This window comes from Dermochelys coriacea, chromosome 2 (assembly GCF_009764565.3).
Source record: "Dermochelys coriacea isolate rDerCor1 chromosome 2, rDerCor1.pri.v4, whole genome shotgun sequence".
In the NCBI taxonomy this organism is placed as follows: domain Eukaryota; kingdom Metazoa; phylum Chordata; order Testudines; family Dermochelyidae; genus Dermochelys; species Dermochelys coriacea.
In genome coordinates, this window is record NC_050069.1 from 89,203,217 (window position 1) to 89,220,126 (window position 16,910).

Here is a 16,910-nt window from a genome sequence, read left to right on the forward strand (position 1 = left end):
GTAGGTGACTTCTGTGAATTCAGTTAAACACTCACATGCCAGGAACTTGATACAGTTAATGTTATTCTGCTGCCTTGTGATAGTTTTTCAGTTAAATGTCTCTTCCCCTAAAATCTTAAATGCTACCCAGGGAAAGTATTGGACAAGGAATTTGTCAATAAAGATATACTGAGCCATTAATTGTGATAATGAAATTAGTTTATATATAAGAAGATGGGAAAAATGCAAGGTAGCACAAACTTGTAGACAAAACTGTATAATATATTCAATATTACATGAACATGTAACAAAAATATATTGTAACCTGCAATACATAAGGGGATAGTATTAAGGCTTCATCTGCAACCAGTGACAGCCCTGCTAATTTGCATGTACGTGACAGTGAAGTCAAGTCTTTGTGTGAGTAAAATTATACATATGTGTTTGCTGGCTAAAGCTCTGTGGCATGTTTTGACTTCTTAACGCTTAGCTGTGGAACCTTAAAGAATGTGTGTGAATTTCAATTTGGCACAGCATTTACATTTTGTATAAAGATAAAGCATTTATAAAAACTAGGACCAATAAAGATGTTTCCACAATTAAAAAAAATCCATTTAAAAACATTTGTATTTAAACAAACATCTCCTGTGCAATGTTTGAAACCTAAATAATACATCAGGGAAAGTGACACTGACTATAAACAAAATAAACAGACTTTCACTGTCAAAGCGGAGAGATATGCAAGAAATAGAGAATGAATAGTGACGGGTAAAATGAATTTTAAAAATTCTTTCACTTTTAATAGCACCCAATCTTGCAAACACTTAAGCAAGCACATGCTTAATCTTACTCTCATCAATAGTCACATTGAAGTTAATGAAACTAAGCTCCTCGGGCTGGAATGGTCTTTTTGTGCTGTGTTTGTACAGCATCTCTCATGATGCTGGTCCATGACTAGCGCTCCTAGGTGCGATGGTAATTTAAATATTAATAATACCCACGAAAGTGGGTATTAATAACTAAAGTAAAGCAGCTGCAGAAATGATTGTAGGATTAGGGGTCTAGAGTTTTAGCAGCAGCCTACATAAAAAAAATTTGTTTACAGCCTGGCATTTTTAGTGCACGGAAACACATTTCAGACGTTTTAGTATCTTTTTGGGAAGGACTGTTTGCTCTACTTCGAGGCTGGCATACACATTTGCAGTTTTGCTGGTTTTACATAAAAATGCGTGGTCTGGAACCAATTCTTCCTGCTGCCAGGATCGCCGTTTAAAAAAAACAAAACAAAACCCCAAACAATACTAGTTTGGTGGCTTTTCTTCTTCCTCCCCCGGCTTTTGGTGCCTCGGAATCACACCAGGCCAGTGCATGTGGGGAAGGTGGAGTCTAGCTCAGCTGTCAAAGGGCCAGGGCTTCAAGGGAACTGCGCAGCAGGGCGAGGGAGTGCGGATTAACTACTGGGTGGGATGTGTCCCCGACTCGCGGTGCGTTACGCTGTGTTCATCACCCGCAGCTGTCTTCCGAGGGGGCGCCTGGAGGCACGAACCTCGCCGCACTTTTCCCTGGACGGTGCCGCGGCTGCCCTGGCGAGCGGCAGCCGAGGAGCAAGTTAATGAGGGTTTGGGGCCGTGCTGAACCGCGGGCTTCCCACTCGCCCAGCTGAGGAGAACTTTTCCAGCCTTCTTGCCGGGGAGCCAGGCGCACGGCAATCAACCCGCTTTTGGTGGAGGGGGGGAACCCCCACGCCTTTTTCTCTCCCCCCCCCCGCAGCCGCTGAGCTCGCCGCCCACCCCCGGCGCTGCAGCCCGGGCGGCACTCGCCCTCTAGCGGGGGCCAGGCGGCGGCGGCGCTGGTGGCTGGGCGGGACTTCAGCGCCGTCTTTAGCCCGCCTGCCAGGGGCACCGCGAGGCAGAGAGGGAGGCGAGCGGAGCGCCGGGCGCCGAGGCTGGGGCTGCGCAACAGGGCAGAGAGCGGCGGGCTGGAGGAGGCGGGGCCGGGACTCCCAGGCGAGGGCAGCGGCGGGACCGGGAGGCTGCGCTGCCCCCTCTTCCTCCCCCCCCCCCCCGAAACAGGAACACAGCGCCCCAGAGCGAGCCCCCCTCCCCGCCGCCGCACCCCGCCCGGCTCCAGCCTTCCCGCGGGAGTGGGGCGCCTGCGAGCTCCCAGCCGCTTTGCCCCTCGCGGAGCCGCGCGCGGAGCGGCGGGAGACATGGGGAAAGTTGGGACTTGCCTGCTGACTTTGGCTGGACTTTTGCTGGCAGCCGGAGCGGAGCCCTTCACAGGTAAGAGGCGCCTCCCCCCAGCGTCCTGCTGCCTGGGCGGCTGCGGTGGGAAGCTGGTTTTGCCTGCGGGGGGGGGGGGGAGCCCGGGAGCGGTGGTGGACGCGAGCCCAGCCCCGGGAGCCGAGGGAGAGGGAGGAGGGGAGCTCAGCGCCGACCGCTCCCGTTGGACCAGCCAGGGGAAGGCGCTGAGTTGTTTGGAGTCAAGTGGGACCCCTGGCGCGCCGCATCTAGAGGCGAGGCGCGGCGCGGCGCGGCGCGGCGGGGGGGGGGGGTCACATTAGTGTATTACTGGGGGGGATCTTTTCCTTGGCGTCTCTCCAAGTTTCCTGCCGCCCGGAGTGACTTGGGAGAGGGGGGCCGTGGGGGGAGTGTAAACGGGCCGTGTCTCTGGGCGGGCATGAGTGCTACGAGGTGCCAGGCCAGGGCGCAGCCCGCTGCGCTTAGCGGAATGCGGGCAGCCGGCTGGGCTGGGGCCGGGCCGGGAGGGAGGCGGGCAGGGCTTGCTTGCGGAGCGGGTTGGAGTTACAATGGGCAGCCGAGCAGCCGCTGAAAATGTGGGAGAAAGAGAAGTTTGGGTTTCCACCAGACAGGGCTGAGAGCCGCCCCCCTACCTCCAGAAAACAACGGGCAGAGGGGCAACAGCAGCCTCCCAGCCCTCCCCCCGATCGCTCTTCTTCCTCCTCTCCCATCAGTTTGTCCCGTCATCAAAGGTGAAGCTTCGTTATTAACTCTAAAAATTCGCGCTGCCTTTAAATGCGATTCCGCCCTGCCAGCGGGTGATCAGTCTAAAAAGCAGGGGACGGCCCCTTTTAAAAGCACAGAAGAGTCTTCAGCCTATAGTGAAAACCCTAGGAAAGGGGGGAAACGGTGCCTGTCCTACACATGCCAGGTTTTTACATCCATGGTGCAGCTCCAGAAAAGAACTATTGATGCCTGTTCGTTTTTTGTTTTTAATTGCAATGTTAGGTTTGCCCTTCAACATCTTCATTGGTCTGTGTTTTTTCCTTCCCCATCCGTAACAAAATCCATCATGTATTTTAAAATGTATATTAAAGAAACCTATAATTCTGGGTGGAAAGTTGGGTTGTGAAACAGTTTTGTACATTTATTTAGCAGGCATGAGTAACAGCAGATCTTTTTTTATCTTGACATTAGTGCATCTAAGACATCTGGTCTTCACTTCTTGCTAAATGTGCTTTCTGGTGGGGAGTAGTACTCTCCGCTTGTCTTATTTCTGAGGTTGCTGGGTGGTTTGTATTTGTACCTTACATGTTGCTTGTATGCAGCCCATAGTACAGCCAAGTTTTGTGCTTAAAGGATTTTTTTTTTAAATAAACTTATCCTGATTCAGTGGTATGTTTCCTGGACACTGTATATTCAGGCTGTTTTTTCTCTCTCTCTTTTGAACATTTGCAGATAAGCCAGAGGGTTCATTAGTGGGGGGGGGGGTGGGGAATGTTCTAGAGGATTGCATTAAGATGATATCTCTTCCAGTAATCTTGTTAGGATGAGGCTATCCTCAGCAGTGAGTTATAGAACTGAACTCATGTATATTAGTGCTATAACTCATTAATGTTAGAAATCTAGTGTTTGGACTTGATAAAATCATAGAAGTGTAGGGCTGGAAGTGACCTCAAGAGGTCATCAAGTCCAGCTCCATCCGCTGAGGCAAGACCAAGTAAATGTTGACAAAAAGTCTCAATTTCTTAATATAAAGCCATAATGCGCTCCCTACCTCCATGATCTTCTTACAGTTTGTTTAAAGTTAAACTAGGGCAACTATCCTTTTGTTGAATTTTTAATTTAGTTGCATGCAAAGATGCATTAATAATTGCATTAGGATAAAAATTTAAGTGCTGTTCACCTTGCTTCAGTACAATCCTGCTTTAGTGTTATTGTTGTAGCTGTTGGTTATAGTATTAGTTTACATTACCACATGCTGAGAAGAAGAGCTTGATGTGGAACACAAGCAGTTCAGAAATGTCTTCATGTTGCTTTAATGTCCCTATGTATAGAGTTAGTTCAACTGTATAATTACATAACACTCTCTGAACTGTCTGGGTTTTGGAGTGTTGAATGAAACATTTTTTAAAAAAAGTTTAATGGGCCCAATGGATATAACTGAGCACAGAATTTGGCCTACTCTGTATGGTTATTTTTCGTTTATATGTAAAGGTAATGCATGAATTACCATGCACTTGCTAAGAACAAAATTGATGCATTTTTCCATTGTGATACTGCACCATAAAAAGTGACTGGGAGTTATTTTTCCTCTTCGTATGCCCTGGGAAAAAATGGTTGCTGTTGCTTTTGTTAAAAGCTTGATGCATCAGTCCCATTGACGATACATTACAGTACAGTTTATCTATGAGTTTTTGTAGTTGCCTATCTCCTGCCACAAAAGTGAACTATGTGGTCATGCTATTTAAAAAAGCAAAGAAACCATCTTTTAAGCAAAGAATAGCAATTGACTGAAAAAGTAATCTTTGCAAGTTATACTTTCATCTTTATTTTTGCAGTGACTTATTTGTACAGAAGTTTGTTCTAATGTCTTCTGCAGGTGTTCATCTTCTTATCTGGGAACTAATCACCAGGCAAAAGCGGATCTTTTTGTTGTTTAAAGGCTTGACGCTTTCAAGTAAACTTTTGAAATTAGCTTAACAGTTAATAAAAATGGGGTTTTCTGTAGAGGTCTTTATTGATGAATCTGAAATTCTAGGTTCATCATTTCAAGATGACAATGATCTTAAGAACTAAAACTCAGGAAACAATAATGAAGATTTCTGATTAAAAAGAAAACACTGGTTATTTGGAGCAGTTGAAAACAAACCTAGGATTGTTAGGGAAAAGCATGGTGTATATGGTGTATTTGTCCTTACAGTAGTCTTTTTTGAGAAGCACTTTAATTTTTAAAATAATTACTTCCCTTCATAATTTAACAGGTTTTTCTTCTTCATTTTAGTTTGACTGTGTATTTAATGGCCCTGTATGAAGATTGATTTCTAAAATTATAAAAGTTTGTAAATGCTAAGAGGTGGTTATATGAAATCCTAATTTGAATTCATAGTATTTATTCTTTCATCTCTTTGGTAGATTACTCAGACTAGAAAAAACAAACTATTTCTGAAAATGATATAGGTCAAACAAATATATGATGCAAGCTGAAGAGTTACAAGGGATGTTGTAAGCCTAAATTACAATTTTAGCTTCATTTTATATAAAATGAAAGGTCTAGACATGATGAGCTCTGTCAAATATAAAAATGCTTAATTGAAATTGAAGGTAGAGAGACGTGTAATAGAATTCAAAATTTATGCATTTTTATAAAAGCATCACATTTCTGATAAAACTTAAAATACACTAAAATACATTTTTAAAATTGGTGCTTTTTGCTTTTAACATAAGCTTGTCCTAGAGAGGCCTATTATTAGATTGTACACTTCTTTTGTTGTTGTAGAAACTGACTGTAAAGTTGTATGTCAACTAACTTTTTACCTGTCATTGTTTTTTCACCTCTATCTGATGAGTCCAACTGCAATTTAAAACAACAACACTAACAAAAAGTCTGGCTGAAAGGTGTGTGTAAGTAGGTCGAGGTAACTTATATGGTGCCAGTACTAACTATGGTTATGAGGAAAATAACTTGAAATAAAGTGCCTTACAAAAATTGGAAATTATATTCAGTTCTTTGGGCAGGGACTATGTAAGTAGGAATCTCAAATTTTCACAATAAAATCTGCAACAATACACAGTAATCAGCACTTATAAGGAAACAGCTGGGCTTTAAACTTCATACGGATAGTACTGGTTTGGTCTCTGAAAAGAAGGAAGATATGCTCAGATCCATAGGTGGTCTCGTAGCTGAAATGAAAATGCTGGTACAGTGAAACATGTAGATGTTGCTAGAACATTAATCTGATTTAAGATTTTTTTGTTTTTGTAAATTAGGCCAGGCCTACACTTGGAAGGCTTTACTAGTAAGCTATACCTGCACAGCGCTTCTGCTTTGGATGCAGCTTATACTGACAAAATTGCACTTCTGCCAACATAACTTATTCCAGTCCTCTGCCCGCTTGCCCCTCTTTCCATTCCTTATAGGGGAAATAAGCTATACCAGCAAAAGTGTTGTTCTACCAGTATAACCGTGTCTATGCTAGGGGTTTCTGCCAGCTCAGCTATGTCATTCAAAGATCGCATCTCACTACATACAGCCTGGCCGACACAGCTATGCCTGCAAAGGTTTGTAGCGTAGACCAGGCCTCAGTAAACCAAACCAAACCAAAGCCATTGCACTCTAAGGTCCTGCTGCTGTTAACATTAATTCAGGAGTCACATGTGTAATCTCATTGATTTCAGTGTGGCTACTCATGTGAGTAAAGTTGCAAATGTATGTAAGAATTTGGAGGATCAGGCCCTAAGTGCATAATTATTTAAAAAAAACCCTGAAATCATAAGCAAGTGATCTTGAGTGAAATAAACATAAATACATCTTTAGCTTCCCTGTAAACTGAAACAATGCTTGTGATGTTTCATATTATTTAGGTGTTATTATAATTATAATTATTTAGGTGTTAAGCTTTAATATTGTACGTGAAAGAGGTATTTCTACAAAAAGAAAGTGTTCACATTTTTCTAACTGTTATTGCTATTCTTACCTTCTGTGCATATCATAAGTGAGTAATAAAACCATATCAGGCTAGGTTTTGTGTTACTTATTAAAAATTAAAGCTTTTCTGTTAAGTCCTTGATGAAGATGGTGGTATTAATATGGTAATATAATGGGAGAAAGTATACCCTACAGGATATTACAAGGAGGTTATGACATTGAAAAATTTCTATAATGTCTCTTTGGTCTCACAATTGAATAATCAGAATCCATGGGAACAAAAATTACAGTTGCTTGAAACAACCCAGCAGGATATAATATTTTTGAAAATAGTATTTTTAATGCTCATGGAAGCTGCTAGATTGACAGCAGTAGGGACTGAATCCTCTGTCTAGCCACAGAATATGTGCAGGATGAATTGAGTAAATTTCTTCACACCCCGTCCTAATCAGGGTCAGATTACATTATTGCGATGTATTGAAGGTAGTTCATTTTCCATGCATTTCATTCATCAGCGGGGATAATGGAGCCAACCAGTTGTGATGCGTGTACCTGCCCTGCTCACTAGAAATTGGACTGAGACAATCAGCTCACTTCACATAAATCATTGACCACGCATTTGAAGATAACTGGTTTGAATTTGATTTGGCATCCTGGAGAGGTATTCTCCGTGGACCTGATCTAAAGCCTATTGAAGTCAATGAGATCAGGACCTATACACTAGTTCTCTAGATCACTTGTAATTTTATATTAATGAATCATTTGAGAGTTTTTTTTTTTTTTAAATTTAGGGGCTATTGCTATTGTCAAAATACTTATTTGATGTTTTAACAATCTTGCCTTGGGTAATGACAAACATAGAACTATGAGACTTCCAACATGTGACATTAGCACTAAACAGTTTAAAATTTGAAAATTTTGAAAATTCTATTCATGGTAAGCTATTTATGTATTGTTATAATAAAATTAAACCTTGATTTTTTTTTTCTTTTTCAGTTCACTGATAGTATAACCTTACCAATGCATATGTTAAGGATAAAATCTTTGACAAGTTTGGTATTCTTTTTTAAAAATAATTTGTTAATAATAATAATAATTCTACTGTTTTACTTCTCCCACCCCATTCTTTTCATTTCCCCCCCCCTCCCGTTTCTGATTTCACCATGCAAAATTACTGATACTTTCAGTTGTAGTGTTTTGCCTGCTGTGATCTGTTGCTGATCACTAGGTGTAGCTGCATCTCTAAATCCACCTTTTCCAAGCAAAGAAAGATAAAGGCTTGTAAACTGGGTTTTCTGAACAAGCTCAAAGTGTAGAATACAGTGTCTTTGTAACCATACAAAATTCTGATTTGACAGAAATTTGCTAGCACAGGTTTGAGTTTATACATGTTAACTGTTGTTTTAATTGTGCAAAAAGGCAGCTTTCTTAGAGTATGCTGTAGTGATATTCAGCATTTGACTCAACAGAACGCAGAGAATGGGGAATGAATGTGCCCATGTAATAAATGCAGTGCCTATAATCAGTTTACAAAAAAGTGCTATTATTTGCTAGTGGCTTAAATGTAGTAGTAGTAACTGACAAGAATATCTTGCATGTATGCCAGGGAAGTATTGTAAGGTTACATTTTATGCCTCCTGATTGATTGATTGATTGATTGATTGATTGATTCATAAATCCTTCTTCATTAAAAGTTTAAGTATTTGCTCAAAGTTAATCTTTTTTTTCTTTTTCTTTTTTTTTTTTTTTTAAGGTTGAGGTCCTGACAATTGAATTCTAAATTGATTTTTTGGAATGGCTGGGGGTTGAATAGTGAGTGTTGTATGGGGTTTTAGTCATGTGAGTTCCATTAAGTTTACTAAGAATCACATGGATAAATCCCTTCCCGCACTGTGCTACAAAAAATGTAGAGAGAAATATATATATTTTTTTCTCATGTCTATGTCAAGGATTTTTTGTTGAAATTTCTAAGGCTAATAGTAGAGCAAATCCAAAAGAATATTTAAGAGCTTTATTGAATTTGAATATCTGTTAGCTGCAGGGAATGGGAAATAGTGTCTGTCGCTCTGCAATGACCCTTTGCCAATTAAGGAGTGATTGTAAGGATCAGAGTCCTGTCCTGGTTTACTGATACAAAAGAATGGTCATGTTAAAGGGGAGTTATGAGGTTGGGGGGGAATGTGAGATTTCCAGAGCTTTGTGAAGGAATTGGTGTCATCCACTGAGGATGAGGGGGAGGGGAGGGAAGGGAGAGTATAAAAGATCTCGAATATAGAAGTATTATATAACAGGTAGGTAACATGCCTTGAAATGTTTTTTTATTATACTTTTTACATATTTTTATTTTCTTAATTTTGTACAGACCTTGTCTTTTCCATAGTATATAAAATAGTCTTGAGGATTAGTCAAAACTTCATTTTGTGACAGCTTTACATAGTAGCAGTTGTTTGTTTTTTGCATGTGTCGTGTGATAATGTTAATGATTAATGTATAGAAAGCCATGAAAACAACGTCCTCCTAAAGAGCCTTATTTTCTGCACACATTTGGACTCTGTTTCTGAACTTGGGTGTCCTAGTATGCAGCGCCACAAGCTGTAGCAACATGAAGATTTTTTTTCTGCAGTATGCAGCTATTCTTATTATAACTGTCCTTTATAACATTCTTTTGTAAGGCAATAGCATGACGCATGTATTTTTGCTTTCAACTAAGTAATATCTAATTACTTGTTTCATCACCCTAGCCATCTATTTCAGTGTAATTTCTCCTATCAATTGCTTTATTTCTTAATGTACTCGTATATGAAAAATAATAACCATATGTATTATATATCAACAGTTTGTACTGTATTTATTAAGAGGGGACTTCCTATGGGACTTGTGCTTCTAAAGTCCTTAGATGTTTTGGAAAATGCCCCTAATTTACTAATTTTTACTAAATTTTATTAGTAATTTTACTAATTACTAATAATTCTTTGGCTTTAGTAAAAACAAATGGAGAGAATGGATTTGACTTTAAAGACCTTTTTGAAACTTTGGTCTGTAACTATACTTACATAGCTTCCTTATTTATAATAATCATTTGTAGTCATGCTGATTTTAGGGTAAAATTCTGCTCTTGAAATAAAAATAGGAAAATGTCTGAGAGAGTTTCAGCATACTTATGCATCCCAAGAGAATAGTGGAATTCTGCCATGTGATTTGTCTTGGATCTGTTCTTGTGGATCAGCCTGTGGTAAATAAGGAAGAGGACAGGTCACTGACTCGGAGCAATCCAGATCGTTTGGTAAACTGGGTACAAGCAAACAATATATGTTTTTAATATGGCTAAATGTTAGGGACAAAGAATGTAGGGGATGGGGGATTTTATCCTGGGAAGCAGTGATTCTGAAAAAGATTTGGGGATTGTGCTGGATAATCATTTGACCATGAGTTCCCAGTGTGATGCTGTGGCCAAAAGATGTTGTTATCCTAGGATGCATAAACAGGGGAATCTTGACTGGAGTAGAGAATATTTTATCCTATATTTGGCACTGGTGCGATCATTACTGGAATTACCAGTTCTGATATTCGCAATTCAAGAAGGGTATTTATAAATTGGAGAGGGTTCAGAGAAGAGCCACGAGAATGATTAATGGATAAGAAAACATGCCTCACAGTGAGACACTCAAGGAGCTCAATCTAAATAGCTTAACAAAGAGAAGGTTGGGGGTGACTTGATTACAGTCTGTAAGTATCTACAGGGGGAACAAATATTTAATAATGAGCACTTCAGTCCAGCAGAGAAAGGTAAAACATGATCCAGTGGATCTGGAAGTTGAAGCTAGACAAATTAAGACTGCACAAAAGGTGTGAATTTTTAATGATGAGTAATTAACCATTTAGCAAGGATTGTGGTGGATTCTTCTTCACTGACAATTTTTAAAATCAAGATTGGATGGTTTTCTAAAAGATGTTCTAGGAATTATTTTGGGGGAAGTTCTATGGCCTGTGCTGTACAGGAGGTCAGACTAGATAATCACAATGGTTCCTTCTGTCCTTAGAATCTGATTGGCTTTGACTGAATAAGTAATTTCCATTTCTAATACATATATTTCTATACTTTATAGATCATTGTAATCCGTACCCTGGTTTAGAGACTCAGATCTTCTAGAAACAGTGCCTGGTTCATGTTTTCCCTTAAGGCAAGCTTTTGCATTTCCATTGATTATAGCTGAAAGCATTTTGGGTTTTTTGGAATTTCTTTTTTTTGTGGTTTTACTTGTTTAAGTCATCCAGCTAAACATCTAAGTGAGCTGATCCTTATAAATTACTCTACAGTGGTTGATATTTGTTTGTGATCACAAAATAAAATCCACAGTCACCAATTTCAGATGATTGTATGAATACATCTTCAAGTTTTGCTGTAAACCATTGTCTTAAGATCAAACCCAGGCTTTTTTCAGGGTTTATCATATGGGAAAAAAGATATCCAATACTGGAGAAAGGCAGAATGCTGGCTGATGATGATTTAAATGCAGAAGTTGATGCGATCTCCTCAAGATACATATTGTTGTCCATCTGCATTAGTACTCCCAGTGATGTCAGTGGGAGTTCTGTACGTGGGCTAAGGGTAGCATGCTACTCTCAGATGCGTGGCTGCTTCCAGTTTTAATGAAGTGTAGTTCAGAGCTGACAGCATAATTTGGTGGCAAACTTAAAAGTATAGAATATTACAAAGGTTGATAGGCCCCTTTCTATATCTGGATGCAATGCTTCATTCCAAATACAGATTTCAATATTACCCATTTCCTGCTCTGTCCTCTGACACATTAAAAATAAAATAAATTTTAAAAGGCCAAAAGCACAGCACTCACCAGCAACTCTACAGTCTGTTTATAGAGTGCTTGCAAAATCGAGAGAAAATATTTGTTCAAGGTTATTTCTTTCACTTTGGACTTGCAGAGTGTTTGTGTACATACAAGTATAATTTAAATTATGATTACCTTGATGTTACCATCAAATTAAGCATAAAAATGCAGTATCTAAAAGATTTTTACTACAGTTTTAGGAAGTTTTTGAAGTGCTACATGATGATAAATTATATAATCCCTCTTGTTTTATAGTTTGAGGTAACGTGAAATCCTGGCTTCATTAAAGGCAATGGGAGTTTGGTTATTGGCTTCAGCGGGGCCAGGATTTCTCAGAGTTCTTAACTAATCCTAGACATTTTGTACTTGCATATGGGGAAATAGAAGGACAGATTGAGGGTATGTCTGTACTACCCGCTGGATCGGCTGGCAGCGATTGATCCAGTGGGGGTCGATTTTATCATGTCTAGTCTAGACGCGATAAATCAAACCCCGAGCACTTGCCCATTGACTCCGGTACTCCACCGGAGTGCAAGGCACAGGCGGAGTCGACGGGGGAGCGTTAGCCATTGACTCACTGCAGTCGGTGAGCAGATCTAAGTACGTAGCTGAAGTTGTATAACTTAGATTGATTCCCACTTCCCCCCCCCCCCCCGCCCCAGTGTAGACCAGGCCTGACTCAGACATATGTAGGAACTAAAATATTCAATTATTTTTTTGTCAAGGTTCAAATTTCTTCGTCAAGGTCCAGACTCCAGAGAAGAAAATAATAATAATAATAATAATAATAATGAATAATACAAACATAACAATAATTACAATATGTAAATAGATTTCAGGGTCCATTCAAAAGTATCTGGTGGTCCGGATTTGGCCTGCAGTCCTCCTATTGACTATCTCTGCTGTAAGGAGTTCTCCTGTTGATGCCCTCTTTTATGTATCTCAAGAATATCCTCTTTGTGGCATGCATTCTTTTCAGCACTGTCCCAGAAGACCCAACACAAGGTTGCTTGCACTTTTAAAATTTTTGGTTAGGGGGATGCCTACTAGTGGTTAACAAGCAAATCATCCCCTGATGTCTTTTTTAAAATAACAAACAAAAAAACCCCACAATGAATGAGCAAGTATTTATTTAAAAATAAAAAGTTGAAAATGAGAAGTTTAGGGCCATAAAGTGTGTGATATGACTGTACTCTGTTTATGGTGACCATATAGGACATGGGTTGAGGATGGCATATAAGGCCCCTGAGAGGTTTCATTTGTTTTTATTTTCAATATTGTCACTGAGAGTTGCATACATACACCTAGGGCAATAAGGGCTTTATGTAGATTAGTCTGACTTTTTTAGTTTTGGATTTTGAAGACGTTAGTCTCTGCTTTGATTTGCTCTACGGTGTTTTTAAGAAAAGGTAAGTCCTTTAAAATAAATATACTGTACATTGAAACATCCTGAGGTCAAGAAGCCGTGGAGGATTAGCCATTGGGCTAATGGGGCTCCGGCCTCGGCCAGTTGGGGGGACCTTGGAAAAATGGGTGCCCCTGCACCCTCACCTGCTCTGCCTGCCCTCCTGCCAGGGAGTGGGGTCAGGGCGTGAGGGCTTCCCCCACTGTGCCGGCCCGGAGCTCCTGTCAGGGAACAGGGGAAGCCCCTGCATCCCAACTCCACTCTCTGGCAGGAGTGCAAGGCCATGAAGATGGGGCAAACCTGTGCACCCTGACCCCATTTCCCTGGCAGGAGCGCTGGTGGAGTGGGTGGGGAGGGGCCCCCCCACTTGCTCTAGACCAGGGCCCCAGAAACCCTTAATCCGCCTCTGTCTAGAAGCCCTGGACTAATAGAAGTGTGATCTGGGTGAGTAAGATATTGGCTTTCCTGCCTGCTAGGCAAGGACAATAGGGGAAACTAGGGCAGGCTGTCTTGACATCAGGCACAGCAATATTTAGTGGGCCATTCAGAGAGAAGAGTGGCTGATGGGGCTGAGAAGGAGTGGAACAGAGAATTGAGCTCTCTAATATAGGAGAATAAAGGGCTGAGCAGAGCAACAGAAATTAGCTGCCAGTTAGAAGAACGAACAAGAGGCAAAAGGTCTGTGCAGAGCAATAGAATTGTAATGCCAGTCAGAGGAGAGGGAGATATCATATGCACAAGTAAAGGGGGACAATAGGAGCAGGGCAAATGTGCTGCTGAGTATTCCTGAGGAAGCCTCAATTTCAATGTGTTTTTTGTTAAACGTTCACTTATCAGAAGTCTGTGGTGACTGGGGGAGGGGAAAGATTGAGGCTGGGCTTTCAGCTAGTCAGGTAGCTATCCTTGTCAGAAAGTTAAGCAAAAGTTTAATTTGCTATCAAAGCTAGAGTAAGTAGTAAAGTAAACTATCTGATTTCCTGCTGGTGTTAAACAACCGGATTGATTTTTAGGAGGGAGGTGTCCTCTTTCTAATACTTTATTACAGCCTTGCAGTTGAAGACATAGGGGCTGATGTTTGTGCAAAAAAAGATTACTTTTCACATCCATCCTCAATTTGTCCACTAATTATCATACATGTTGTTACACACAGACTGTTTTAAATACATGTGTACAAAATGTGCTGTGGGATGATTTTTAAAATATTAAAAGTATTGAACAATGTTTGGAACATATCAATTTAACTAAACAAATATGGACTTGAATCAATGAAGAATATTACTGAAGTCCTGCAAAGGAAGCATCAAGAGCATGACAAAGGACAATATGTGTGAAACATAAACATAAATGCATTGTCCACAATTAATGACAAATTAAATGTTTTGTGTAATTTGCAGTAATGTATAGGAAACATGAAAAGCTTTCTGGCGAGGGCAGGCCTTTTGTAAGTGGATAGTACAGTACCTTTAGAATTGATCCTTTACATGTATGTGAACTCTCTGCTGCTAGTGTGGCAGCAGAAAATTTCTTTGTTCACCAGAATCTCATATGACTAGGTTGCTCTGTGAAATGAAACATCTGGAGAACTTAAAGTGTACCATCTTATTTAAAACTCTTTACACAGTCACAAAATATGATTTCAGCTTTAGAGATTTTTCTTCTTAAATGCTCTCCAATTTACAGAACACAGTTTGCCTTAATGGAGTCTGATTCAAGATTAACACTATGGAGTGAAATCCTCTACAGTTGCTTACTATAGAATCTTAAGGCTTGTCTATGCTTGGAAGTTTACCAAAATAGAATCATAGAATATCGGGGTTGGAAGAAACCTCAGGAGGTCATCTAGTACAACCCCCTGCTCAAAGCAGGACCAATCCCCAACTAAATCATCCCAGCCAGAGCTTTGTCAAGCCTGACCTTAAAAACTTCTAAGGAAGGAGATTCCACCAGATCCCTAGGTAACGCATTCCAGTGCTTCACCACCCTCCTAGTGGAAAAAAGGTTTTCCTAATATCCAACCTAAACCTCCCCCACTGCAACTTGAGATCATTACTCCTTGTTCTGTCATCTGCTACCACTGAGAACAGTCTAGATCCATCCTCTTTGGAACCCTCTTTCAGGTAGTTGAAAGCAGCTATCAAATCCCCCCTCAGTCTTCTCTTCCGCAGACTAAACAATTCCAGTTTCCTCAGCCTCTCCTCATAAGTCATGTGTTCCAGTCTCCTAATAATTTTTGTTGCCGTTCGCTGGACGTTTTCCAATCTTTTTCACATCCTCCTTGTTGTATGGGGCCCAAAACTGGACACAGTACTCCAGATGAGGCCTCACCAATGTTGAATAGAGGGGAATGATCACTTTCCTCGATCTGCTGGCAATGCCCCTACTTGTATATTCCAAAATGCCATTGGCCTTCTTGGCAACAAGGGCACACTGTTGACTCATATCCAGCTTCTTGTCCACTGTAACCCTTAGGTCCTCTTCTGCAGAACTGCTGCCTAACCAATCAGTCTCTAGTCTGTAGCGGTGCTTGGGATTCTTCTGTCCTAAGTGCAGGACTCTGCACTTGTCCTTGTTGAACCTCATCAGATTTCTTTTGGCCCAATTCTCAAATAGTTGTTCCATAATAAGTGTCCACATAGGAGCTTATACCAAAATAATTTTTCTGGAATAATTGTTCTGGAGTAACTATTTTGGTAAATTTTCAAGGGTAGATATGTCCTTAGGAGTGCATACAGAAAGTTAAATGTATGACTGTTGGCTGATGGATTCGCTAACAGATCTGTTGCTGAACAATGATCCGTGTACATTAAATTTATTCAGGGAAGGAAACAGTTATTTTCTTTGCTAGTGTAAAAGACTCGGAGTCTGGGACAACTGATGGTAATACTGTGGGGTTGAAACAGCTTGAGATGCTGTGAACTTCAGAGCAGCAGGGCTGGCTCTAGACCAAATGGCGCCCCAGGCGATGAGCATCTTTGACGCCCTCCCTCCATTTGCTAAACTTCTTAATACCTTTTTTTATTATATTTGTAGCCCATTTCACAAATTTGGTGCATGATTTGCATGCATGATTTATCCCTTTCAAACAAGATACATTTGCACACTAGGATCTGTAAATCTGTATTTATTCATGCCATATATAAACAAATAAAAAAATTGTTTCCACTAAGCTTCTAGAAACTCTGTTTTTTAACTTCAAGAATAACTGAAATATACTAACATCAAGAATTTGAACTGAGCACCAACATTGGATGGACCAGTATTAAATAGTGTTATAGTAGGTGACAGCCTCAGAATGTTAAGCCTAGTCCTTTAGTTCAAAATGTTGCTTTTTTCGCCTTTGCCCTCATGAACTGAAGCACTGCATCAGAGAGATCCTAAGCAATAAAATGACAAGCAATGTCATTCTCTCATCAGCCGTCATCAATTGAAGGTATGTTTTAATGAGCCCGAGCTTCAAAAAGCTGCGCTCACCACTTGTGACTGTGACCGGCAGTGTGAGCAGAATTCTCAAAGCTATCCACACATTAGGAAAAGTATGCTTCAGCTCTGCATCATGAATGAACTGGTGAACTTGGAATGGAGAGTGCTTCCTGTGTGGCAAAATGTGATGGATGTTGTCCAATTTGATATAGAAGTCTTTAGCACTGACGTCTGAACATTCCCCATGTGTCAGCCTCCACTGAAGGTCTGTACAATTATTCAAGAGTCTTTTTCTGTCTGCTGGCAGCTTTTGAAGGTCATACAATCCCCCCCCCCCAGGTCTTTTCATGGTGCTTCATTTGGCGAAACAT

The 16,910-nt window shown here is 40.6% G+C and overlaps 1 protein-coding gene across 16 annotated transcripts in view; it reads left to right on the top strand.

The window, feature by feature from the left end:
• The first annotated feature begins 1,418 nt into the window (after positions 1–1,418).
• PTPRM (protein tyrosine phosphatase receptor type M) overlaps positions 1,419–16,910 on the top strand; it is a 729,763-nt gene continuing 714,271 nt past the window's right edge. For 11 of the 16 annotated variants that reach the window (XM_038390871.2, XM_038390872.2, XM_038390875.2 and 8 more), the window contains exon 1: positions 1,419–2,261. In XM_038390871.2, the coding sequence (XP_038246799.1) occupies positions 2,189–2,261 (73 nt within the window). In that variant the 5' untranslated portion in view covers positions 1,419–2,188. The remainder of the gene's footprint in view (positions 2,262–16,910) is intronic. The other 5 variants (XM_038390877.2, XM_038390879.2, XM_043508086.1 and 2 more) reach the window with 1 other exon arrangement.